The sequence below is a fragment of the Anomalospiza imberbis genome, chromosome 26 (assembly GCF_031753505.1).
Source record: "Anomalospiza imberbis isolate Cuckoo-Finch-1a 21T00152 chromosome 26, ASM3175350v1, whole genome shotgun sequence".
Classification (NCBI taxonomy): domain Eukaryota; kingdom Metazoa; phylum Chordata; class Aves; order Passeriformes; family Viduidae; genus Anomalospiza; species Anomalospiza imberbis.
This window is the reverse complement of record NC_089706.1, coordinates 2,965,159-2,976,177: the sequence shown is the minus strand read 5'-3', so window position 1 is coordinate 2,976,177 and position 11,019 is coordinate 2,965,159. Positions and strand designations below refer to the sequence as shown.

General features: G+C 47.4%; 1 protein-coding gene across 1 annotated transcript; it reads left to right on the top strand.

Moving 5' to 3' along the window:
* The first annotated feature begins 304 nt into the window (after nt 1-304).
* Nucleotides 305-9,973, top strand: PPP1R15B (protein phosphatase 1 regulatory subunit 15B). Its single transcript, XM_068173372.1, has 2 exons — nt 305-1,862; nt 7,500-9,973. Exons 1-2 carry the CDS (start codon nt 468-470, stop codon nt 7,719-7,721), a joined length of 1,617 nt encoding a protein of 538 aa, XP_068029473.1. The 5' UTR covers nt 305-467; the 3' UTR covers nt 7,722-9,973.
* Nucleotides 9,974-11,019: the final 1,046 nt, after the last annotated feature.

Genomic DNA, 11,019 nt, shown 5'->3' with positions numbered 1-11,019 from the left:
CCCCAAAGCGTCCCAAAGCGTCCCCAAAGCGTCCCCAAAGTGTCCCCAATGTGTCCCCAAAGTGTCCCCAAAGTGTCCCCAAAGCGTCCCGTGACCAGCCCCGGGTGGGCTCGGGGTCCCCCTCTCCCCCCGCCGCCAGGGGGCGCTGCCGTGCGCCGCGCGCCGGCTGATGCAATCCCCGCGGGGCGTGGCCACATGGGGGAGTGGGCGTGGCATCCCCGACACCGCCCAATGGGAGGTGGTGACGCCAAGTAGGCGGGGCAAGGGAGGCACCGCCCCGCCCCTCCCTCTGGGGGCGGGAAGCGCTGAGGCGGCGGCGCCGCCATTTTGTGCTGGAGCTGCCTCAGGATGGAGTCGAAACCCGAACCGGAGCTGTCCGCCGCCCGCCGAGCCTTCAGACTCACCGCCCCGCCACGGAGCGCCGCTCCACACACCCCTCCGCACCGCTGGCAGCGCTGAACGCCCTCATGGAGCACAGCGGTCGCGAACGCGCCGGCCCCGGCTTGGGATGGGCCCGACTGGGCCTGGCCGCGGCCTGGCCGAAGCTGGCGGGGCCCAGCGCGGCGCCCGCCGGCGGCTCGTCCCAGGCGAGCCCGCCCTTCTCGTGGCTGCGCGCGGTGTCGCAGCTGCTGTCGCCGCTGCCCGCCCTCCTGCAGCGGCTGCTGCCCGGCGCCGCGCTGAGCTCCGCGCTGTGCCCCGCCAAGGCACCGCCGCCGCTCGTGCTGCTGCCCAAGGACACCTCGCTGGACTGGACCGAGGAGGAGCCCCCGGAGAAGCGGCCGGAGGGCGGCCCGGAGCCCACGGCGGGGCTGTGGGGAGCGGGGCTGGTGCGGAGCAGCCTGGGCGCCCTTCCCATGGATTGGTACGTGCTGGGCTTGGAGCAGGGCAAGAGCCACCTGCCGCAGCCCCTGCGAGCCGAGGGCTTGCCCGAGGTTGAATTCCTGCGCAGCAAGCGCCTGGCGTTCCTCCAGTGCTGGCAGCTGCCCGTGCCCGAGCCTGACCACGGCTACCACAGCCTGGAGGAGGAGCAGCAGCAGCAGCAGCACAGGGGTGTCTGCCGGGAAACTGGGGAGCAGCGCGGCAATAGCGGGGATTTCGAGCAGCCCGAGGATGCGGGGAGACAGCCTGGAGGTGTCCACGGGGAGCAGGAGGGGCTCCGGGATGCGGCTGAGGAGGGGGAAGCCTTGGCTGAAGAAGAACGTGAGGACTCGGAAACAGAGCGAAACTTCACCATTTCCACCAGACCTGCCTGTGCGAATAAATTAATCGATTATATCATCGGAGGAGTATCCAGTGGGGAGGAGAGTGAGGATGAGGAAGGCTGGGATGATGATGGTGATGAAGATGATGACGGGTTTGACAGCGAAGAGCTGCCCTCGGACTCAGACGCCGGCAGCCAGGACGGGGAGAGGCTTCATCTGTGGAATTCCTTCTACAGCTTGGATCCCTACAACCCTCAGAACTTCACAGCCACCATCCAGACGTCTTCCAGCGAGCCGGGAAAGGGAATGTCGGACATGGAAGAGGAGGAGGAGGAGGAAGACTCGTGGGCAGAGTCCTCCGAGGGCTCTCCGAGTTCCGAGGAGGACGAGTGGGACTGCGACAGCGCGGATGAGTCGGAAAACTTGAAACTTTGGAACTCGTTCTGCAGCTCGGACGATCCCTATAACCCTTTGAATTTCACGGCGGCCTTTCAGACAGCGGAGAAAAAAGGGACGCTGGGTTTCCCAGGGACAGAGAGGGCGAGTTCTGTCACCTCTGAACATTTCTCCGTGTGTAGGGTACAGCTGGAAAAACGCAACTGCGGGAGCACTGAATTGGGGCAGCGCAGGGAGAAAACTGCGAGTTCCAAGCGGAAAAAGGTACAGATTTTATTAATATTTTTGTGTTTCGGGATTGTAAAAAAAAAAAACAAACCCCACGCTGCGCCAAGTAGGGGTGAGGTCAGCGTTCCAGTTCGTGTTTCCATATGTGTTGATAATTTCCCTGGAATGCTGCGCCTCCTCCTTGGCACGTGATGGGAAATTTTGAGACTCGCTGACAACCGGGGCAGAGAATTTTTTCTCTAGAGTCCAAGTTCGCTTTCCGTTTTGAGCTGTAATTTCTATTCTATTTCTTCTTGTGGTTTCGAAGTCGGAGAAACTCCAGGGCTGGAGTGGAAATTTGAGCCCTGAGAAACTCCAGAGCTGTGAGGAGTTTCCCTGAAAAGCACCAGTTAAAAGGAAGTTACTTAGGACCCGAAACCGAAAGAATTTTTAGGATTTTTTTTTACAACCCAGGTGGGCTTGTTGAGTGCTCTGAAGTAAACTGAGGTTCCCATATAAATTATCCCAATATTCCCATTTCCGTTTAAGATATTATTAAATATTAACTAAATTATGCTATTTTAAAATATAACTAAATTATGTTATATGTAAACATAACATTTATATTATAAGTATGGGGTAGTTATTTATGGGATAGTTATTTACAGGAGGGATGTAATCAAAAACTGGACTTTTGAGCCCAAACAGGTTAATTTGATTTTTTAAATAATTTGGGCAATAATAATAATAACACCACCTGTGCTGGGTTGCAGAGAAACAGGAATTTATCCTAAATTTTGTAACGTTGCAGATGTTCAAGGTGGATACCTCCAACATCTGGATGAGGAATGACTTGAATACCAAATCCCTGGGCAATCCAGTCGTGGAACAAATCATGCAAATAGCAAATATTTACAATGCTTTCGTATTTTTACAGCAGATATATTTATTTCTTCCCTTCATTTCGATGAATAATTAATTTAGAGCACTCTCAAGTGGCAGGGCTGCGATTCCAGCAGGAATTTTTGGCTCAGGTGCTGTCGGAGCTGTGGTGAAAGAAGGGATGAGCTGGCTGCAATATCCCAAATGACGTCAGAGCCTCGGGAATTGTGGCTCCGACTGATGTAAAAAGGCTGCAAGGTGTGGACGGGCTGATGTAACAGCTCCTAAAGCAGGTGCTGCAGAGGCCAGGCACATTCCTGAGGCATTCCCGACAAGTTTTGGGATTATCCAGCCAGCTCAGGGCCGGTCCCCCCTGGAATCCTGCAATGTTTTGCTCCTAAAGCCATAAAAGCTGTGTGGGAGTTCAGGTGTGAGGGCACGGGGCACCTGCTGGCCCTGCTCCCACAGATTTTTGGGACCAGGGAATTTCTGGATCCTCTGATTTTTGGAGTCACCTTTTCATCTTATCCTTGGACAGAACACCCCCTGGCATAGTGGGGAATGTCCCTCATGGAATGGGATGACCCAAACCCTTGTGGAATTCCTGATTTTCCGGTTTCCTGGGAAGGTTGGGAGCTCCCTGCAGCACAAACACCCTCCTCGTTGTGCTAATCAATCCTAGGAATGGAGCAGCACTTTTTTTTTGTGCATTTCTGTATTTTTTTCCTGCTTCAGGAATATTTGTCCTGTAGCAGAGTTTGTTTTGAGGAATCAATCCTGATTTTAGAGGTGCTGACAGTTCAGTTTGTGCCTTTTTCTAGCTGGATGCAAAGGCACAAATAGTCCAGCAGGAGCCTAAAATAAGGTGGGTTTAACTCAGATTTAAACCCATACCATAATCTTAGTCTAAACACTGCCAAGTGCAGATCTCAAGCTATAAATTCATTTATTTACTTAAAATAGCTGAATACCTGCTAAAAGGAGTTAAAAGTGACAGGTTTTGTGTGTGTATTTTTAATTTCATTACATGAACTCCATCCCCTGGAATTCCAGGAGGGATTGTGACAGTTTTGGTGTGGGTATTTTTAATTTCATTACATGAACTCTACCCCTGGAATTCCAGGACGGATTGTTCCGGTCACATTGGGATGAGTGTTCCCTGTTCCTTCCTTATCTGTCCCCCGTGGTGACTCACGGGGCTCTTGACTCAACAAAACCCTTCTGGGTGGGTTGTTTTTTTTTTTTGGGGGGGGGGGGGGCGGGGGGGGGGAGGGGGGTTGTTACACAATCCTCAGTGATCCCACAGTCCAGGAAGGATCCCACAATCCCAGCAGAAGGGATCCCACAGTCCAGGAAGGATCCCACAGTGCCAGTAGGGATCCCATAGTCCAGGAATGATCCCACAGTTCCAGTAGGGATCACATAGTCCAGGAATGATCCCACAGTTCCAGTAGGGATCACATAGTCCAGGAATGATCCCACAGTTCCAGTAGGGATCACATAGTCCAGGAATGATCCCACAGTGCCAGCAGCAGGGATTCCACAATCCCAGCAACAGGGATCCCACAGTCCAGGAAGGATCCCACAATCCCAGCAGCAGGGATCCCACAGTTCCAGTAGGGATCCCATAGTCCAGTAGGGATCCCACAGTTCCAGTAGGAATCGCAGTCCAGGAATGATCCCACAGTGCCAGCAACAGGGATCCCACAGTGCCAGCAACAGGGATCCCACAGTGCCAGCAGCAGGGATCACACAGTTCCAGTAGGGATCACACAGTTCCAGTAGGGATCACATAGTCCAGGAATGATCCCACAGTGCCAGGAGGGATCCCACAATCCCAGCAGCTGTCCCAGGTCCCAGTAGGGATCCCACAATCCCAGAATCCCAGCAGCAGGGATCCCAGAGTCCCAGCAGGGATCCCACCATCCTGACCCTTTTCCCAGAGCACATTCCCAGCCTGGAATGTTGAGGTTACAAGTCCTGGAATGAGCTCACAGAACTCTCTGGGGCAGCCTGGAGTAACTCAGGAGTATTTTGGGCCAGGCAAGTCAGCAGTGGGTGGGTTTAAAGCTAAAAGTGAAATATTTTGGGCAGGATTAGGGAGCAGATCCTGGATTTATGGAATTCCAGACTTCTTTGGGTTGAAGGGACCTTAAATCCCATGCCATTCCATGGGCAGGGACAACTTCCATGATCCCAGGCTGCTCCAGCCTGGCCTGGGACACTGCCAGGGAGGCAGGGGCAGCCACAGCTGCTGTGTCGCGGGCTCTCAGCAGAGTCACGAGTTTGTAGTTAATTAGTTAGACAGGTAAGTAAGAAGTAAGTATGTAGATTAGTAGATGTTATGGTTTGACACTGGTGTAATGTTAGTGCCTTTACGAAAATGTCCTTTCTTTTAAATGAATGTTGTGAGATGTGATTGGGAGCAGGGTAGAGTAGGCTTGAGCTTGAAAATAAAGGAAAAAAAAATATTACTTTACAACTACAATAAAAGGAATACACAGAATTCAGGATGAAAGCCTTCTAAAACATTCCTCCTCCCCCCACCCAATTTCCAACAAAACACACTGAGACACAACCCTGGGTTCCTGATTAAGTTACCACTCTTCAGATAATTAATTCTTAGTTCATTAAGGGAGAGAGGAGTCTCTGTTGTACCATAGACCTCCAGGAAACACAATTGCAACTTCTTGTATTTCCATGTCACACATGGCACCGCCTGGAGAAAATCTGCCAGTGTGACACCCTCCTTTCCATGTCACAGTGCTGTCACTGCTGTGCATGGACTGAAACTGCTCATGGGGCTCCTTCTAAGGATGGACTAAAAGAGCAACTTTAAATACTTTAAATAGTATTTTAATGTAATATAGTATAGTTTTAATAAAGCAGATCCTTCAGCCTTCTGATCTGGAGCAGACATCATCATTTCTTCCCTGAGCCAGATATTTTACTGTATCACCCCTGAAGATCGATCGCAGTCACCTCTCCAGGAGGGCAGGAGGTGTCCAGTCTCTCTTGCAGGGAAGGCTGGAGGTCAGCCTGAGTTTTTCTGCCAGAGAGATCCACATGGTCTCCAGCTGGTGCCAGACACACGGCTGGGGTCAGTAATGGTCAGCCCTCCAGGGGGTCAGCAATGGCAGGCCCATGTTCGGACACATGTCAAAGGTGTCACCAAAAAATCAAAGCAGCGTGTTACTGTGTCCAGCTCTGGCCCCTCAGTTTGGGAAGGACGCTGAGACGCTTGAGCATGTCCAGAGGAGGCAACGAGGCTGGTGAGGGGCTGGGGACACAAGCCCTGTGAGGAACGTTTGGAGGAGCTGGGGTTGTTTAGCCTGGAGAAGAGGAGGCTCAGAGGTGACCTTATTGCTCTCCACAACTTCCTGAAGAGAGGCTGTAGACAGCTGGGGTCAGTCTCTTCCACCGGGCAGCACTGACAGAACAAAAGGACACAGCCTCCAGCTACGCCAGGGAAGGTACAGGTTGGGTATTAGGAAAAAACAATTCACTGAAAGAATAACAAAGTACTGGAATTGTCTTCCCAGGGAGGTGGTGACAGAGCAAGAGGTCACAGCCTCAAGCTATGTCAGGGAAGGTATAGGTTGGGTATTAGGAAAAAAATTTTCATCTAAAGAATAATAAAGTAGTGGAATTGTCTTCCCAGGGAGGTGGTGGAATCACCATCTCTGGATGTGTTTAGAAAAAGCCTGGACATGGCACTTGGTGCTACAGTCTAGTTGAGGTGTTAGGGCACAGGTTGGACTTGATGATCTTAGAGGTCTCTTCCAACCTCATTGTTCTGTGATTCTGTTCATCCTCACTCAGGGTCACCAGTTGTCACCACAGCTGGGTAATAATTAGCATTGACTCCACGATTGCAGAAAGCTGATTAATTGCTTTATTTTATCATCTCATACTATATTATACTAATTAAGAAACTCAGTAACCCTTCCAACCAGTCTGATCCAGCTTCGACCTAATTGGTCAATCAACCCAAACACCATCCAGTGTCCAATTAAGAAATCACAAATGTCCATGACACATTCCACATGTGCACAACAGCAGGTGCAACACATGGAGATAAGAATTGTTTCTCATTTTTTTTTCTCTGATCTTCTCACAGCCTTCCCCAGAAAAATGCCTGGGAAAGTCTGTGCCTGCTCTCTGTGGCCAGAGAGCTGCTGCCACACTGGAGATGTTAGTTCATGTTGGGACTCGGGTGTTTATTGTTTCTTATCAATGTTCCAGCCTCACAGCAGTGAGTTCTACAGTCTTTCATTAACCAGGCACAAAATGGCCAACTGTCTCTTGTTACAAGGTCTTTTAAGGCTAAACTATCCACTTAAGAAATGACACCTAGATTGTTTTCCCTTTTAACCCAATAACTGGTCACTCAAAGCCTGCACTGTGGATTTTTCTGTCCAGTTACCAAACATCACCCAAATCCATGGAGAAGAAGGTGGAGAAGAACAACCTGCCTGCACCCTTAAACTTCCATCTTGCTTCATATTTATTTCTATAGTCTAAAACCCCAAACTCTTAAATTTTCCACCCTGTGACATTCCACACTTGTAACCAGCTCCACACCCGCAATCCCAGTGCTGTTAATCCATTTTGGAAGCCTTCCCCACAGCCTCAGGTCAATGCAGTGCTCTCCTGTGGCCCTGTGCCTTTCAGCACAGAGAGTTTAAAATTCTCAGCATCCAGAATTCCGACACTACACAACAACTTCCACTTAAAACCCCCCCAAAAAACCCCACCACTTTCAACATGCATTTGATGGGAATTCCTGATTGAAACCTTTCTTTTTTCCAGGTGACATTCCATGAAGAAGTGACTGAGTATTACATAAGCAGCGAGGAGGACCGGAAGGGGCCCTGGGAGGAGATGGCTCGGGATGGATGCAGGTTCCAGAAACGCATCCAGGAGACTGAGGAGGCCATTGGCTACTGCCTGAGCCCAGAGCACAGACTGAGGGTATTCCATAGGCTCCAAGAATTCCATTCCCAGAGGACTGACCCCCTTCTAGCACCTTAAAACTCCTGGAATTCGCCTGACCCTTAAATTAATGAAATCTCAACCACAGGTGGCAGCTGCATGTGCTGAAAGGGGGAGAGAAAAATGGGAATTTTTTTTTTGTCCCTTTTTTTTCCCCCCCACTTTGATATTCAACAAATTCTCGTTTTGATATCCAGGTAAAATCCCTGGAGCTCCCTGAAAGGGTGTTCTAATTGCATTCCTGTTAATTAGCACTTGACACAACCAGACTGCTTGGGGTTCAATCCATTCCCAAAAAATGCCTTTTCCTGCTATACCTTGGGAAGTGTGGGGACTGTTCGTTGGATTTTTGCACTTTGGGGGAAAAAAAAAAAAAAACAAAAACAAAAAAAAACAAAGCAAAACCTATTTTGAAGGAAATATTTATGGGGTTCATTCCCTGGAATTGCAGTTTTGATTTAAAATTCCCTGAGGGATGTGCAGCTGAGGGTGTTTTGTTTTTTTTTTTTTTGTGTTTCTCCTTTTTTTTCCAGCTTCTCCAGAAGCCTCATTTTTAAAAATTCCTTCCTTTAAGGGATTTTTCCCACTTTTTTTTTTTTTTTTTTGCTTGGAATATTCCAATGTTTGAGTGTTTCTGGAGCTTTTTGAGGTTTGAATATTCCAGCCAAGCTTTGGTTGGATTGATTTAAATGATTCCCTTTTCCAGGATTATTCCAAAGGGTTCTGGCTGCTTGTCCCAACAAATTCCTTGGTTCTTAGGGCAGGGAAATTCCTCATCCCAATTAATAATTAAAGCTTAATGAGGCTGTGGATGATGCTTGAATTTAGGGAGGAAAATTCCTGAATTATTTAATTAATCTTTGCTGTAATTCTGCTTTGGGAGAGGGATTGAAGTGAATTTTTATATCCAATCTGCTTGTCCTGATAATTTTCTTGGATTTAAGGAAATTATCAGGCAACAATTCCGTTTTCTTTCCCAAAAAATCAGTATTAACTCTTTGTGTCTGCACTGGGGTCACCAAAACATTTCAGTGAGAGGACAAAACTCTTTATTTATATTCTTAATTTAAAATATTACATTATTTAATCAAAATCATTGAGGGAAAAAGGGGTTTGGAGCTGGAGGTTGGTGTGGGAATTTTCCAAGCAGGGAATAAAAATGGAAAAATTCCAATGTTTGCCCAAAGCTGGGTCAATAAATCAATTATTTGTTCAGCTGGCCAGAATAATTTCCATTCTGTAGAAGAAAAACCTTAAAGTGCTTTAAATTTATCCTTAATTCTTTCAGTTATTAATTTGGAAGAAAATTATTTATTCCTGCTTTATTCTGACTTGAAAATCCCAGAATTTTTGGATTTATCCTTTATTTTTATTGCAGGAAGTGGCTACTTTGAGTTGAAAAATCCCCATTTTGTGGTGCAATTAGAAAAATCGAGGGGATTAATTAAATTAGAGTTGTGTTAATTCAAATTCCAGCTGTTTGCCATCCCAAAAATCAGATTTTTTTTCCGCCGAAAATAATTAAAAATTTGCATCACCCCCTCAAATCCTGAGAAATCCACTTGGAATATTTGAGGATTTTACTCACATTGGATCTGCTTTTTAATTCAGGGGTGGAAAACCAACCAAAAAAAATGGAATTCCAAGAAGAAAAATGTGTGAATTTATGATCATTCCAAGGAAAACACGCTACATGAATTTTTCCATGGATCTCCCAGTTGGTTTTTCCCAGGCATCTCCCAATCCCTGGGATTTTGGGATTGTGGTGCTTCAGTTCTTTATGGACAACTCGGATTTCTTGGTGCTCAGGAGAACCTTGGGACCGCTGGGAATCCACAGCTGCTTGGAAAAAATGGGATTTAAAGAAGGAACAGCTGCTTCCAAAGGGTTGAAACCTTGGAAAAATGAGATTTTTTTTTTTTTTTCTAATCAGAATTCCCATGGATGAGCTGCTCCCATTTCTCCAACCTCCTTTTTTCCAGCTATTCCAGCAGGAAATGGAATGGAATTACCACCAAACCCATCCCTGAACACCTCAGAGCTCCTTTTTCCCTCTGAAATTCCTTAAAATAGGTGGGAAGGAAAACTTGGAGGGATTTAAATCAAAACTGTGATCTGCAGATTTTTATTTTTGTATCATTTCGGGAAGAGTTTGGATTTGGCTTTCTATGGATTTTCCTTGATTTGTGGCCGCTGTGTTGGGTTTTTTCTACCTAAAAATTCTATTTCTGTACATAAGAAACTATTCGGGACTAATCCGTGCGTTGTAATAAAGAGATTTGCAAGATAAACCTGGGGAAAATTCGGGAAAAAACAGCTGCAAAATCCAATTTTGGACTGGATTTCTCAGCGGTGAGAAGCTGTGTTTGTCATTCCGTGGGTTTTAGAGCAGGGAATTCCATCCAAGGGGCTCCTCTGAAGCTGGAATTCCTGGTAGGAGCTGGGAAATTATCCCAAAATTAGGATTTCCTGGAGGAATAAACTGGATTTTTTCCAGGGATTCCCAAGGAATGGGATGAAGGATTTTTGGGATTTAATGAAAATCCTGCTGCCACCTCCCTTTGGAGGTGACACCCCCAGGGTGCTGCTCTCCCTGGGAATCTCTGGAATTCTGGGTGAGTTTTGGGAAGAAATTCCAAGTTCCTGAAGGTTTATTCCTTAAAAAAAAAAAAAGAGCTTCACTCAGAATTCCCACCTTGGAGCACAGTCCGTGTTTTCCCCTCTTTGTTTTCACCTTGTTCATCCCTAAAACACCCAGGGTTGATTTTCCTGATTATCAGGATTAAAAAACCGCTGGAATAAAAAAAAAAAAAAAAAAAAAAAAAAAAAAAAAGCTGGACATGGAGAATTTTGGGGTGGTTTAAAAACAGATTTTTAAATTCTGAAGAATTTGCTGCCTCTAAAATGTGCTTTAAAATGAAAATTTGGATTTTTCCATGCTGGAAGTGGCACAGTTGGGTGCAGGGAAAGCTTCCCTGGGCTTGGCAGCACATCCAGCTTCCATCTGGAGCACACAAATCCCACTGGGAATTCTTTATCCCATCAGCACCAGGCTGCACTTGGGGGAGAATAATTCCTGCTCCAGAGCAGCAGCTTCTCCACAGGATTGAGGAATTTGTTTGTTGGAGCCCCTGAGCTGCTGCTTTGATCCCAAAATTCAAGTTTTTTTCTGGAGCTGGGAAGCAGGAGAAGGAAGGAACATGGAATTTTGTCACATTCCAGGGAGAGCCCGGCATTGCAGCCCCACCTTGGCCTGCTGGGCTCTGAGTGGGGTTTAATCCAAGGTTTATTCTGGGGTTTTTTTTGGAGGGGATAAAGGAATTTGAGTTAGGGATTG